Source organism: Brachyhypopomus gauderio, unplaced genomic scaffold, assembly GCF_052324685.1.
Source record: "Brachyhypopomus gauderio isolate BG-103 unplaced genomic scaffold, BGAUD_0.2 sc400, whole genome shotgun sequence".
NCBI classification, from domain to species: Eukaryota; Metazoa; Chordata; class Actinopteri; order Gymnotiformes; family Hypopomidae; genus Brachyhypopomus; species Brachyhypopomus gauderio.
In genome coordinates, this window is record NW_027507221.1 from 47192 (window position 1) to 62790 (window position 15599).

Sequence of the window (15599 nt, forward strand, 5' to 3'; positions counted from 1 at the left end):
TATTAATGAAACTAATGGTATAAATAAAAAAGCGACCTTATTGATAGATGTTGTACTTGGTGTTTTAGAAAGCCAATTAGCACCGCCATGATAATGCTAATTTCCGGTAGCATTGGTATGGGATTTCCAATATAACATTAGCATGGAGCTAATTGTCGGCCGAGAGTGAAGTCAAATGTTTGATATATTATCATTTCCTTCATTTGATTATTAATGAAACGAATAGTATATTTTTTATTAAATTGAATTATCAATGTATCTTTACCTTATAAAGGATTAAATGTCCACCCCAAGAGGATTTGATGTCTTCAAATGTTTTTTTTGTTTTAAGCATAATGGGCTCTGTGCACGTAACGCTTCCGCATTCGCATATACCGGCAGTATCATTTCCGGTTATCTCAGGCGCGACTGCAGAGACACATCAACAATGACATTTTACACGCGGTGTTTGCAAGACCTCCCTCGGATGACGGTCAATGATGTTCATCGGATCGTCAAAACACATGCCGTGGCTTCTTCGAGCAAGAAAGAGAAAGGTTTCAAGATGTACATATCTAGTTATATTGACAACTACGAAGGTGAGTGTTCTGTTAGCGCTAGCACACAGCTACACGTAGTGTTAACATTAGCATTATGTGTGTGTGTATTAGCTAGCTGGTCGTGTCTGAACACTAAACTTCCTAACAGATTAAACTCAAGATAAACACAAACCCGGCAGATTCCTTTGTTTAGCCTGGCCATGACTAGGTTAAACAGCGGTTTAAACTGCCGTTTAACCTGTCTCAGGACTGAGTTATCTCACTTGACTATTAAGCACATACTGTGAATAAGTCTGTTCTTTTATTTGCATTTTAGTGTCGAACAAAGATCAGGTGACAGGAGAGATATGTGTGAGGGCGACCTGTTTTAGGTCAATGAAGAAGTCGGAGAAGCCACACAGCTTGAGTGTAGGGTGACAATGCTTTAGAAGCTAAATGCTATGAATGTTGTTTTTAGATTTATGTTTATGGGGATTAAAAACATTTGGTTGGTGAAAATGCATGAGTAATGTTTTGAGTAATGTTACCTGGCAATGTGAGTATGACTTAATGTCAGGAAAAGTGAATGTTAAAAGCAAAACCCCCAGAAACTATATTTGTTCAGATGTTTCCTGATTTACTTTATTGTACATACTATTGAAGCTAGTAAATTGTTGATGTCAAATGAGGGCCACATTAGGCAACACTGTAGACTATTAGTGACAGTGTATTCTAATTATATAGCCTTTCCTGGCTGATTTTATTATTTTTTTAATTAAATTGCACTTGATACTGTTTTTCATTGTATTTGCTACATTTTGTATTTTTGCAGATTTGTTTAGATGATTCGAGACCAGTTTCACTGCTTCATTGCTCCTGCTCATGTGTTGCTGGGACAACTTTGTGCAATCATGTGGTGGCATTGCTTTATCAAACTGCACATTATTCACAACTAAGAGTTCCTGCTGTTCCTCCTGTCCTGAGCTGCACAGAGAGTGAGCAGCAATGGCACAAGCCAAGAACTTTGGTAAGTAATAATATTCTAAACTTTGTACATTTGTGTAAAAATGTAGGGTGCTATGAAAAATGTCAATAAACACACAATGCAGTCATATACTAATTATTTTAAATTACAAAGACATCATATGGGATATTAAGACTGCAAAATGTAATTGATTTTAAAAATAAAAAGCACATACGTCACTGCACTGCTGACAGTGATCCACCACCCATATAATATCTCCTCAGGGGTGGTCTGGGCCATAGATGAGTGGAGTTAAGACAATCAATCTATGCAGAGAAATTGAATGATCTTTTTTTCTTTCCTGAAAAGTATTGTGCAAACTAAAGTGGCCAATAATTATACCTACTCACCATAACGGAAGTCCTGTTTTGCATAAACAAACGTTAGTATGCATCATTACAGTAACATACAAATGAATATAAAATACCACAGTACAGGTTGAGTTATTCAACCATGCACATTAGCAGTATGAGTATAAATAAATAGTGATCTCTGTAGATATACCTCTGATCATTAGGATCCTCTGCTCTGTAAATGTTCCCTGCTCTAACACACCTACGTTAGCCCAAGGAGGACTGGCTTCTTAGGTGGTTAGCTGAATCTGGTGTGTTAGGAGCAGATAAAACACTAAAATGTTTAGATCATAGGCTTTCAGTACCAGGGTTGAGAAGCACTTACATTAGATATGTATCTTAAACAGGGTGTGAAGCCAGGGCCTGTGGATAAAATGGCAGTTCTCTCAGCAAGACCTAAGCAAAGAGCTGTTTTTGAGGGTGTACGGTAAGAATGAGATGGCAAATTAATAATATTTGTAAATCTAAATTGATAAGGAGTGAATTTAAAACTCTCGCTCTTTTTTCACAGGAGCACACTTTACAAAGCAGTGTGTGGAGATCTGCCAGACCTCTCTGTCCTCCGTGTGTCTGAGGTTTACAGAGATTTTCCTCCTCAAACTGCACCATTGATAACTACGATGGGCATCTCCCAAGACCATCCACTGGTTGAGAGTGCATTTGGAATGGTGCAAGCTGGTAGTCCTCTGTCTTACCAGCAGCCAGTGGCTAAAGATTACATTGCTCCCTGCCATGATGCACCTCTGCCTCCAGCTGTTCCTTTGGTTGTTTACAGACTGGCATCTTCAGACTGCATGTTTGTTTGCAGTGAAAAAGAACAGCTCCACCTCAAGTCTCTTACCATGACCTGGGAAATGGCACATAAAGTTGAGTGCGCAACCAGAAAGCAAAGTGAATGTGGAGAATGGCATCAGCTTAGAAAGCCACGTTTAACTTCCTCACGTTTCTGGGAAATTTGTTCCATTAGAGGACAAAGTTCAGGGGAGCATCTGGCTGACAGGATCCTGAAAGGATCTTATCAAACCTCTGCTATGAGAAGAGGAATTGCTATGGAGCCAGCTGCTCTTCAAGAATACAGCCAGACCAGACATGTCAACGTCTACCCTTGTGGATTTGTGGTTCACCCAGATGCACCTTGGATGGGCTCCTCTCCTGATGGTCTTGTGTATGACCCCACTGAAAACCCACAGTACGGCCTTGTTGAGGTAAAGTGCCCTAATGTCAAAAGTTATGTTGACTGCTCTTACCTAGAAGCAAAGCAGGGCACACTGCAGCTGAAGCGTCATCATAACTACTACTGGCAGATCCAGGGGCAGATGCTCATCACCGGAATGGACTGGTGTGACTTTGTTGTTTTTGCTGAGGAGGACATGTTGGTGCAGCGCATATTGAAAGATGCAGAGGTAATTAACACCATTAAACAAAAGGTGGACCATTTCTTTTTTTACATATACATGCCCAGATGTCTATAAATTCAGTTTGTATATATTGTTGTATTTGTTTAAAATGTTCTTATAACCCTGATAAGGATCTGTAGAATAGAAAAACATTTGAATGTCATTGGCACAGTTCTGATATTTAAAAAAAACAACTCAATAGACAAATCACAAGTACTTTGTTTCAAAATAAAAGTATTTATTTTCCTTCACTTTGTCATTGTTTTACATTTCCTCAAGCTTAAGTACAAACAAGTGAAAAATTTATATTAAATATTAAACATTAAAAGTGAAGCCCATTAGATGTGAAATAACTATTTACAAAAAGTAAGTGTACATGAAAAGTAAATACATGGATAACATGCATATGCACCCTTAAATATTTATCACAGGTTTCCAACATTGGTCCTGGAGTACTATTGCCCTGCTGTTTTTCCTTATTTAGTAAACCTACTTCAAATCATGAAAGCCTTAATTGCAGCAGGGAAACATCAGGGGAAATTCGGTAACATTTCTAAAATGATAACAAAAAGCCCTGTACATGAATGTAAAAAGTATCCTTGGGAAAGAGCAAATGTTATCTATTCTGTACTCATACAGCCCTTTCCACCATCCGAGGCCCATTTCTTGACAAGAGGACCATTCTGGTAGTTGGAGAGAAGACATGCCACAGTAAAAATTTGATTGATACTTCCTGTGATGGAGAGTGGTATTACAGTGTCAAATAGTTTGTTTTCTTTAATTCGTCTAATCATCCTCTCCACATGTACCCTTAGACGTGCAATATGCTGGGTCTCTCTCACATCATCTTCTAGCATCTGTGTTCTCTTGTGCAGGAAAGCAGGCCTGTGTACTTTACAAGGAACCAGGTCATCAACAAGGAATCCCTTGTCTACCATAATGGCCATGTCAGGTGTCAGTAGAGATGTGATGCCTGACTGCCTGAAGATTTCCTTGTCACTGATAGACCCCTGGTAAAGTGCTGATACAAATGTCACAGCTCCATGTGGTGCCATCCCCAACATACCTTTGAAAGTGCAGTGGGACTTGTATGTTGAAAATACTTCACTTTGCAGCAGTAAAGATGATGGAGTCTGGCAGCGATGCTCTGTGCAGTCAATCACTACCTGTGTGTCTGGGTACCTTGAGAACTCCTTGGGCAGGTGAGCCTTGATGACTTCGGGTGGCATCCAGATACACACGGATCCCAGCAGGGTGTAAAGGAAGTTGGCCCACGTAATGATGATCCGGCTCACAGTGGTGCGGTGAATAAAAAATCTGTGCCCAAGATCCCTCTGTTTTAGGCCAACCGACAAGTACATCAGAAAGAGGAACAGCTCATCAATTGGTGTTAGCTTCTGGATTGGGCAAAAACAAAGAAAACATACACAAATTATATTTTTAAAAGATTAAAATAATATACACAGTCCGGTCACATTATGAACACCCCTTGTAACCATACTCTTTGTGGATGTTTTCAGTTAATTAGGTTATATAGAATCAGATCATATAGCACTTTGTAGTTATACAATAATCAGACTGTAATCTTTCTCTGTATACTTTATTAACCAGATTTTGCCCTGTTCTACAGTAAATAGCAGCTATTGTTTGGGTGAGCGTTGCCAGCACTGTCGTGACCCTGATGTGGTAGTGGTGTGGTAATGTGGCTTTGTCCACACACTTTCCACTTTGTGGGTCCACCTTGTAGGTGTAAAGTCAGAGACAATAACTGATCTGTCTGTGCACAGTTTCTAAGTCATCTAGATATTCATCAGTGTTCACAGAGCACTGCACACATACCTTTGGCTGTAAATTATTGGTAAGTGCAATCCTGATCCTGTAGACGCCCTGTCCTTTACATTTTAGTGTCTTCGCTGCTCCCAGCACACTTCAAGTTGCAAGGGGTGTTAAAGTAGTGAAAGCACTCATGTTCAGGGAATGCACAGGACCAGGTTTGGAGAAACACTGGGTTAGTGGACTTTTTTTAGCAAGCAGTGTTTAAAAATGTACATTGGATCAAGCTTTATCTGATCCAATCCTGAATAATAGCTGCTCTGTAGTGTTTAAATAGGGTCAATAAAGTATACAAAAAGGTACAGACTACAGTCTGATACTGTAGATCAGGGGTGCTCGATCCTGGTCCTGGAGATCTACCACCCTAAAGTTCACCTATATGATCAGTGCAACTGAGAACATCCACAAAGACTTGATTTACATGGAGGTGGTCATAATATTCTGACTGGCATGTATAGATGACACATTAAATATGAGAAAGAAAAATAAAAACAGCTGTACTTACAGTGGGTCTTGACAACGCTTCCTCAAGGGCACTCAAGTGGGAGCCTCCACTGGCCTGACCAACACGAAGCATTTTGGATGTTGATGGCTCAATAAGACTCCAGAAGGCCATTAGATGGTCATATGTGGCAAATCTAGTGTGTGGTAAAAAAAATATATATAACTAACACTGATTCCTAAGTCGGTCCTTGCACTCCACCAGACATGTGCATGTGTTTCCCTAATCCAGTTCTCAACACACCTCTACCATATTGTTCTTACGGATAAACATTGTAAGGGTGTGTTAAGAGCTGGGTGAGGGAGAAAAAACATGAACTGTCAACATGGATAGCAAGGGTGAAATACCTGATTTAAGAAAATGCAAGTATTTGTTAGTACCAAAATAATGACATGAAGTGAATTTTAGCCAGTCTTTTCAACATCCAAATAGTGCATTGAATACACCAGGGATATATTTTAGGACTGAAGCAACTGCTGCACGTTCGCCTGCTAAACTTAAAGTACATTAACTGCCTGTAAATAAAACGAATTTTGTATTCTATTTAGTGCACTACACAATGAGTGGGGAGCTATTTGGGTCATGATCTAATCAAACACAGCTACAAGTTAGCTAAATCAGTGTTTTATAATCCTAAGCCTGTACTTTAAGGTTTTTTTTCCCTGCTCCAAACACCTGGTGCAAAATGCAATCAATAATAATTCTATAATAATAATAATAACTCTTGAGATAAATGGCCATTTTAACGTAGGAAATTTGCTAATAGTAAATAATTAACTCACCTCGTATAAAAACGAATGTCGTCGTCTGATCCAACAAATCGTTGCAGACCAAAGCGTTGTTTGACAGAGAGATCCTCCAGTTTTGCCTTTAGTTGCTGCAGTTGTTCTTCAAGTTCCTTATTTTTCATAATGAGAAGATCTACGGCTCCGGGTTCTGGCGTCGCATCGTAATCATGATGTTGTAATGACACGTCCCGTAACTCCGCCGCCGAGCCGTCATCCAGAGAGCTCACGTTACATGGCCTTTCTCTTCTTTCCCAAACACTGAGTCGCGGGTTGGTTTGAGTATGCCGGTGTTCTGTCGATTTTTCCTACCCATCGAAAATTCATACCAAGGCTTACTGCGCATGCGCAAGTCGCTTTACGTCACTATTTTGGTGGCAGCCTACTACACCCATCGATTTTTCCTACCTTCTAGCGAATTTCAACAGTGCAGTACTATTTAGTCCTTTCAGTAGTGCAGTAAGTTAATTTCTTGTTTATAATTTCTTCTTTGTTTGCAATTGCAATGTTTTCAACTGTGCATTAAGTTAACTAGTTGTGTAAAATGTTTTAAACAGCGCAGTTTTACTACCTCCACATCAACGCCATTTACTTCTACATCAGTGCAGTAAGTGAACGTGTTCTTTTTTTAATGTTTTATCGCTATTTAGAATGTTTTTTTAACCGTGTAACACTACCTGTAGTGTTGAACTTAATGCTGGTTTATAATGACACACAGGCTAAAAACATGTTCATTCAAAGATGTAAACAATCCAATTTGCTTGTATTATTATTAATAATACAATAATATGCAAAATAAAACGTTTATTTTAAAGCTCATCCTACTTTTTAAACGCTGATTTGCGCAACATTACGTTTCCATAAGGTAAACAAACTAAGAGATATGTCTACAATACTACTTTTTAAACGCTGATTTGCGCTACATTACTACGTTTCCATAAGTTAAACAAACTATGAGATATGTCTACAATACTACTTTTTAAACGCTGATTTGCGCTACATTACGACGTTTCCATAAGGTAAACAAACTAAGAGATACGTCTACAAATACGCGATGCCAACGGACACGGTAGGAAAATTCGACAAGGGAGGGAAATTCGACAGACTAGTCTATAAATACGCGCTGCCAGCTGATACAGTAGGAAAATTCGACAAGGTAGGAAAATCCGACAGAACACCGGTTCCACTCGAACACGCCCGGTACCGAGCCTTTCTTTAAACGTCTCCGGCTAGTGCCCACAACAAAATCACTCTCCGTAAAGTGAGTGCTGCACACTTTAGTGTGCTTCGTGACGGCAAAGTTTTCCCGGCGGATCTTGACGAGCCATTTCTTCCGAAGCGTCTCGTCCTCAGGAAAAGAATGAAAACTCACCACCGAGTTGTACCGAGATGAAACAGAGCAAAGTGGTACCGAACAATGCTCTGAAGCACCCCCCTCGCGTTTCTGAAAAACGCTCGCGCCGACATTCATTTTTATTTAGCGAAAAACTCCTCACAGACACAGTGGAATTACCCGGTAAACGCTAGACGGGAAGTAGGTCTGCCGGTATAACCCAAAGCGGAAATACGTAACCACCTCTAACGCACATAGCCAATTGGTTGTCCTGTAGGTCAGTGGATAAGGTGTTGGGCGACAGGCCACTCAGTGCAGGGTTCAAACCCCACTGTGACCTCCTGATCCTGGCTAATAGCCGGTATGCATCGGTTGAGGGGGGACTGGCCCGAACCAAGCCAACGCTACAGGAAAACCTTTTCTTCATTACTACTAATGCTTTACATTAGACAAACAGCCTGCTCGCTCTTTGCTGTTTTAGAAAGCCAATTTGCACCGCCATGATAATGCTAATTTCCGATAGCATTCCTATGGGATTTCCTATATAACGTTAGCATCCAGCTAATTGTCGGCTGAGAGTCAAGTCAAATCTTTCATATATTATCATTTCCTTCATTTGATTATTAATATAAACTAATAGTATATTTTTTATTCAATTGAATTATCAATGTATCTTTACCTTATAAAGGATTAAATGTCCGCCCCAAGAGGATTTGATCATTTTTTATTATTATCAAACAGTGCTCCTTCACTACAAGTACAACTATACACACATAATAAACATATAACAACATATTTAAAACTTGTAAATCCTGTAAAGCTGCTTTGTGACAACATGTGTTGTGGAAAACCAAAATATATTTCATTGGATTTGATTTGATATTTACATTTTTTTTATTATGTACAACTATTTACTACAGGGCAGGTGGGGCGTTTGGCTCACTAGACCTGTTCAAAAAACTACTTTTTCATTAACACTAATCTTTGGAGGACAACTTTTATTTTTATGTAAGAATCAAAAGAAAACAATTCTGTAAAATACAGTACAGTAGTAATAAAAATAATTGGGGTTAGGTGGCGAGGCGAGAAAAGAGGGTCAGTGTTCAGTGTTCATCAGGGTTCCCACACCTTGGTTAACATAAAATTCAAGGACCTTTCAATGACTTTCCAGGACCAACTTCCTCAAATTCAAGGACTGCACCTGCCAGCATTTACCTACTCTTACCCCTGAATATGTTATCAAAAAACGATGTTAATACAACGCAAATTCAAAAGACTGAATGTCATTTCAAGCCATGCATCCTGAAATTTTTTGTGCATGACATTAAGCGCTGATTCTACGAAAACTTCACTCACACTCAACATGACTGGCAAGTTAGCGATGCACATCTGAGATGACGACATTCACGTAAAATGGCTATAGTTGTTGAAGGATCAACAACTACCTACAGGAAACACTTGCTTTCGGTGCTGAACAAACAAACAAATTTCTCTACAGGAGAATGACCAAACTTTGCCAAGTAAAAGTCAGCATAAGCCCTGTGCAAAATAATGACATGTTGACAGTAGACAAATAATAATAATAATAACAATAATACACATGTGCATATACACATACAGTACATACATAAAACAGAGGAGCAAAGCCATATAATGAGATCAAGGACCGTCAAGGACGGCTGTCTTTTATGCCTGTTTTCAAAAACTTTCCAGGGCCTTGAACTTATTTTTTCAGATTCACAAACTTTCAAGGACTTCAAGGACCCGTGGGAACCCTGAAGGTAGCTCTGCGGGACTTGAGGGACTTTGGTTTGTCATCAGGGGCTAATCTCCGGGAAGAAGCAGTGGCCGTGTTTATTTTGCCGAGTCTACCATGCATCAGTCAGCTAGCGGCGGCTAAACGCTTGCAGCTTTCACCTCAGCTGCCTAGGGAGGGGGGGACATGGGGGCCTATCTTCTCAATCACATGGTTTAAGGAGCGAGCCCCCTGGAAAAGATGATGCGCAACTAACCGTCTACTGACAATTCTCTGGAGCGCCCCAGGTCACTCTTGTTTCCCACCAGGATGACGGGGATGTTTTCCGACTGGTGCGCCCAGCGAAGCTGTATGCGCAGCTCCGAAGCCTTCTCAAAGCTGGACTTGTCCGTCACCGAGTTTACAATGATGTAGGCGTCGCCCATCCACATGCACTGATCCTTCAGCCACTGGCTGTTATCCTGTGGAATGGCACCCGGTTAATACAAAAGGCGCAGAACGCTCTGTGGCGTATCACCAATCCTGTGGTTTTAGGTGGTTGTTATCAGCGAGTGACTCGCTCACCTGTTCCCATATGTCCTACAAAAGCAGATTTGTCTCTTCTTCGTTGACGATGATTGACCTATCATATGTGTTTCCTGATGGGAAGAAGGAAGTAAGAAATAAGAACATTTATTCTGAAGTACTCAGCATCTCTTATCACAGTACCAGAGTCACCTATCCCAGTATCTAGACAGTAGGATTTTGACAAATCATCCATCAATCTGAGCCCTGACCGTGGAGTTTTCCTTTAGAGCCAGTGTATTAATCTTTTACACCCACTCTGCCTGGTGTTTGACTACAACTACCTAAGCTCTATTTGAGTAATGGGTGCAGCTGTGGCTGGCTGGAAATAGCAGAAATCAATACACCTTTACCTGCTCTCCCATATGACCCATTACACTGTCTGTTAGTCAGACCAGATTGTGAGGTCCTTGAATTAGCTTAATCCCATGTCCTTGGAACATGTTCTACTAAAAAGCAAGCATTATCTCGCAACAACAAAAGTGCCCACATTGGCACCAAGACTTTACCTGTCTCCTCTGAGTCGTGACTGTCCTCAACTCCACCAAATATCCTCGCCAGACTCGACTTCCCTACGTTGAGCTCGCCAAGAAGCACAACCTTGTAGGTGTGTCCATGGGAGTCGCTCCCGGAGGAGATGACAGAGTCGGATGAATCAGACACGCAGCTGTCACGGTGCTGCTCCCCGGGACCGTAGGAGGTGCAGCGCGTGAGTGTGGAGAGCTCGGCGCTCTGCACTGAGGGCATGGTGGAGCAGAACTCGCGGTGGTCCACTGGTATGCTCCTCCGGTGTAAACTCTGCAGGTTGAAGGGAGGAAAGGGTATACTTCCTCTCCTTTTATCCATGTTCCGCAACTTGTCTCCTTTGTTCAAAGTCATGATTATAATATAAGCAGTTTGTTAATATTGTTTGTCCCACTAAGTAGACAGCCCATATTAGCCTACATTAAATACACTTATTTATTGTTTCTGTTCTGACATATCCCAGCTGCCAATATCTATAAACATAGCAGTTTTTTACAGATAAACATGCCAAACCTGCCTATTTAAAATATATAAACTTAGATGTATATTTGTCCAATGTCTTCTTTCCAACGTCTGAACTCCAATGGTCAAGAAAAATCCGTTTGGTATAGCTCCTTTCGTTTCTCTTCTACAGTGCGGTTCGGTTATGATCAGAGATGAGACGGAGCCCCTTATTTATTGCCCGGTAGGATCGCTGGCGTCAAAAAATAATCAGAAAAAAACAGCAGATTGTTCAGATTTAATGTTAATAAAAATAAAAGATGTTTTAATAAATATATAAAAAGTTCTTACCTCTGGTGTCATGACCTCTGAAACGAAGGATGTTCTTTTTAAACTTGATCGGTCATATTTTAGGACTGCAAAAGTCTTCTCAATGATGGCTTCAGTCTAAAAAAAATATGAAATAAGCACAAAATTCAGTAATTAAATTGCTGGAGCTCTTAAAAAAAGGTAAGCTCTACTAAAATGACAAAATAGTGTATTATAATAGCGTATAATAAGAGTATTTAATTAGCTCACTATTTTACACCTTGGTCCATGAACATGTTCCTGGTTTAAAACATGGACCTTCAAGTGTTTTAAAGGGCTTGTTGATAAAGTAGGTGTACTTGTAGCCGGGTAAACTATGTGCAAGACAGGTATCCAAAGTATCCAAGACCAGGACAAAGAAAAACAATATGTCAGGCTAATATCTAAACATGTCTTTGGACTTTACCCATGTTTTAATACAAATATTTACCTGGTTTTCTTCAAAGACAGAAATGTTTCCATCTCTGAGCCTTTTCATTTTCAGGTCAAAAGTGGGGTTTTCAAGCAGGAACATTCTATTGGACCTCAATCTTCTGGACTGCAGGTCTTTTTCTAGTGTCTGCAAACAGAAAAAAACATAATTTTATTAGTGAATTTGTGAAGTGTAATGATGCTTATTGATGTAAATACACCGCACAACATAACATTAGACTTCTTTTCCTGCTGATTATTGGGTGGTATTCCAGATTTTAAATTTTAGTTCAGAAATTGAGTGCTGAAGAAGATTTCCTTTACTGTAACTCACTATTTTTTTAGTCAGTGTAAGACTGTTTTTCTATTGTGGTTTAATATAAATTACCATTGGTGTTACCATGTTTGCCATTAATTAATGAATCTATGGCAGCCCATAGCAGTATTATTTGACCTATTCAATGTTTGGTGAGTGTGACATATTTCTTTGACATTACAGGTACTCAAGAGTATTTGATGCTGCGCTACTGATCACATTAAGTACTTTCATTTATTTTAGTAAGTACATTTATTGAATCATAACAGTCAAGTTTGCAATTATGTTTTCTTGTCAGATATGTGCATATCAGTGTAACTGCTCAGTTGCCTATGTGAGACACGTGAAAATTCACAGAAATATGCACAATTTAAAACTGCAGTGTTGTATCCCTAATTGCAAAAGGACCTTTCGAAAATGTCACCCAGCTTCTGATGGCTCATTTCTCAGAGAACACCACAGGACTAGTTCTTCATGCAGATCTAAGTTTCCATTGAAAAAATACACTCTACACATGTGTGTGTTGTGTGTGTGTATGTATGTCATGTGTCAATTTATCAAGGGTTCACACACAAGGTTGTAATTTGCTGTATTTCAAAAGAATTTGACAGGAATTTTTTTGTCATGTTTCAGGTGGAACAGCAGGACACTGTATTCAGCGCTGGATGGTCAGCCTTGAGGGCCATGTAATATGTGAGGGGATGCAACCCACCTTCTTGACAGGGCTTGCTGCCTTATTTTCTATCTTCTACATCTTCAATCTCGAATACCAAGAAGAGGCCTCATGCACTCTTGAATTCATCCAAAGGTTAGGTATTTTCACTAAAACATGTGTTTCTTATCTCTTTAATGGTATACTATTGTGAACAAAACATTTTCTGCTTTTTGTTGTGTTGTTAATGTAAGTGAGTTACACAAATTGAGTTTTACACTGTCTGAAGAGACACTATTATTTTTCAGGCGCTTCATTGGTATAAACCCTGAGTGAGGCACCAAGGCTGGACGGGGCAAAGACTTGTCCAAAAAAACTGGCAAAGCCACCAGCAAAAAGATGACAACAGTCAACCCACATGTATCCACTCTGCTGAGAAGACTGATGGACTTTCACTGGGACTTCATTTAAAATGGTGAGATTATTCAGTCCCATTGCACACACACACACACACACACACACACACACACACACACACACACACACACACACAAAGACACCAGCTTGTCTCATTGCTTTAATTCTTTTTCCCTCACAACTTTTCTCTCTCTCTCTTACAGGGTAGAAAGTCTGAATTGCTGTTATTCACGCACCTCACCTGGTCCCTCAACACAAGCTCCATAACAAAGCCCAGCAGCGTCTCTACTTCCTGTAGACTGAGGAAAGCACACCTTCCACCTCCCATCCTCACCATGTTCTACAGAGGGACTGTAGAGAGCATCCTGAGCGCCTGCATTACCGTCTGGTTCAGGAGCTGCAACATCTCGGAGCCCAAGACCCTACAGCGGATAGTGAGGATAGCCGAGAAGATCATTGGTGTCTCTCTCCCCTCCATCAGTGACATCTACACCACACGCTGCATCCGCAAAGTCACCAGCATTGTGGAAGACCCAACCCACCCATCACACGGTCTCTTCACTCTGATGCCGTCCGGCAAAAGATACAGGAGCATCCGAGCCTCCACCTCCAGACTCTGTAATAGCTTTGTTCACCAGGCAGTCAGGCTCCTCAACTCCCAGACACAGAACTGACACACACCAACACTGATCTGACCCCACACACGCACAAAAAGACTGCACTGAACCCCCCACCAGAAATAGTTGCTGCTCTCCCACAGGACCTATTAACTACCTCAGAACCACTGTGTTCATGTATGTTCCATATGATACAGTATATCACTCATCTCAGACACCACTTAGACCACATTGCACTGTACCAGCTCTTTACACCATCATGTCTCAATTGTCTCTGGCCTGTTGTATTTATTGTAATGTTTTGCTGTGAGATTGCCCTATGCTGCACATTTTGCACAGTCTTGAATTGCTACCCTGCCGCACTTTATGTTGTCTGTTGTACTGTCAATTTGTGTTACACCATGGTTGCGGAGGAACGAAATTTCGTCACACTGTGTACCTGCACTCTGATGTAATGACAATAAAAAGCCACTTGACTTGAAGTTTGTCTGGATTGTTCCTGTTGTTTCATTATCGGAACTGTTATGTTGTGACTAGTTTCATGTCAACATTTCCAAGTCTGAATGCCTTGTTCTTTTATTGCACTATTTTCAGTCAAAGGGTTGTGTTGTTTTTTTGTTTGTTTTTTTTTTTTTACAAAGAAGGCACTATTTGAATGTAGAGAATTTAAATTATGTTAAAATAAAAGGCAAAGTGCATTAAGAAGCTGTGTTTTTTTCACATTGCAATTACATACTGCTAAATTCACAAATCACATTCTGTTGTAGTTTGTAGATTTTGTTGTAGTTTTGTAGAGTACTACTATTATTATCATAACTATAATTATAAATGTCAGTTATGGAAGCAGTGGTGTATTATTATTATGGTTACTATTAATACTTTTACTACTATTATTGTCACGGTGAGGCGGCCCTCTACCGGCCGCCTCTGTCCACAGCGGCTGTTGTTGTTGCTGTTGTTTGGTGACGTCATGTGCGTCCCTCAGGTGGGCAGAGCCCGTGATCCGTCTCACCTGAGGGTCGTTTGTTTGCCTATATATGTCTTGTCTTTGTACCAGATGACCGCTGGTCATTATATCCTTAATTTGGGGATATTGCACGGGTTTTAGGTTTGCACACTTTCTATTAAACCATCCTTTTTCCCTGAGACTTGGTGTGATCGCTTCCTTTTAGTTGCTCACCCCCGCCCGTCACAGAATGACCAGCCACCCTTCGGAAGCCGCCGAGTCTCTTTTTCTTTCTCCTTCGTTCGTGGTCATGTCTCGTGGTAAGTGTTTGTCTGCGTGGTGTTTTGTGAAGAGTTCCGCCTTGCTTTTGTGTTGTGTTTGTGGCACGGCGTGGACCAGGGCTGTCTGCCCTGGGAAAACTCTTCCTGTCTGTTGTTTGTTAGTTTGTTTGAAGAGCTCCGCCGTGTCTGTGTTTGTGGCACGGCGAGGACCAGGGCGTCTTCCCTGGAAAGGCTCTTCATGTTTTGTGTTGGTTAAAACGTGTGTTCATGTCGACGAATGTGTGGATCAGTGTGCGTGCTCGTTATGTTTAATGTTACATGTTTTGTGTGTGACGCGGTCGCCGCTCGTCACTGTCGCCTCGCTCCCCGTGTGTCTTGTGTTAAATGTGGGGAGCGACTGCGACTCTGAGCGGCGCGCGTCACTGTGTGTTTATGTCGAGTGCGCATGTGTAGGTCCCGTCTGTCTGTTTGTGCACCGTTTTTGTTTGCTTGTCTAGTCTTTGCATGTGTGTTGTGTCCTAGCGTGTTGTCAACTGTTTGCGTGTAATTCCACGCATGC

The 15599-nt window shown here is 40.7% G+C and overlaps 2 protein-coding genes across 3 annotated transcripts; one reads left to right on the top strand and one right to left on the bottom strand.

Annotated features, from left to right (window-relative positions):
- Nucleotides 1–342: 342 nt before the first annotated feature.
- Nucleotides 343–3450, top strand: LOC143505609 (uncharacterized). Of its 2 annotated transcripts, XM_076996191.1 has the most exons (5): nucleotides 343–578; nucleotides 856–947; nucleotides 1351–1545; nucleotides 2243–2322; nucleotides 2407–3450. In XM_076996191.1, exons 1-5 carry the CDS (start codon nucleotides 428–430, stop codon nucleotides 3365–3367), a joined length of 1479 nt encoding a protein of 492 aa, XP_076852306.1. In that variant the 5' UTR covers nucleotides 343–427; the 3' UTR covers nucleotides 3368–3450. The 2 variants fall into 2 exon arrangements, with proteins under 2 accessions (XP_076852306.1, XP_076852307.1); XM_076996192.1 differs by lacking the exon at nucleotides 856–947.
- A 124-nt stretch (nucleotides 3451–3574) lies between these two features.
- Nucleotides 3575–6689, bottom strand: LOC143505608 (uncharacterized). The gene is made up of 3 exons (XM_076996190.1): nucleotides 6410–6689; nucleotides 5631–5763; nucleotides 3575–4689 (listed from the first exon to the last, which is right to left on the bottom strand). Exons 1-3 carry the CDS (start codon nucleotides 6535–6537, stop codon nucleotides 3913–3915), a joined length of 1038 nt encoding a protein of 345 aa, XP_076852305.1. The 5' UTR covers nucleotides 6538–6689; the 3' UTR covers nucleotides 3575–3912.
- Nucleotides 6690–15599: the final 8910 nt, after the last annotated feature.

What these genes read in the sequence shown, in the direction of transcription:
- LOC143505608 (XM_076996190.1), bottom strand. Translation starts at nt 6,537, where the DNA reads ATGAAAAATAAGGAACTTGAAGAACAACTGCAGCAACTAAAGGCAAAA. An exon ending in GACATTCGTTTTTATACGAG is followed by an intron (nt 5,764 to 6,409) that starts GTGAGTTAATTA and finishes ACCACACACTAG; the next exon opens with ATTTGCCACATATGACCATC. An exon ending in AAGCGTTGTCAAGACCCACT is followed by an intron (nt 4,690 to 5,630) that starts GTAAGTACAGCT and finishes TGCCCAATCCAG; the next exon opens with AAGCTAACACCAATTGATGA.
- LOC143505609 (XM_076996191.1), top strand. Translation starts at nt 428, where the DNA reads ATGACATTTTACACGCGGTGTTTGCAAGACCTCCCTCGGATGACGGTC. An exon ending in TTATATTGACAACTACGAAG is followed by an intron (nt 579 to 855) that starts GTGAGTGTTCTG and finishes TTTGCATTTTAG; the next exon opens with TGTCGAACAAAGATCAGGTG. An exon ending in AGAAGCCACACAGCTTGAGT is followed by an intron (nt 948 to 1,350) that starts GTAGGGTGACAA and finishes GTATTTTTGCAG; the next exon opens with ATTTGTTTAGATGATTCGAG.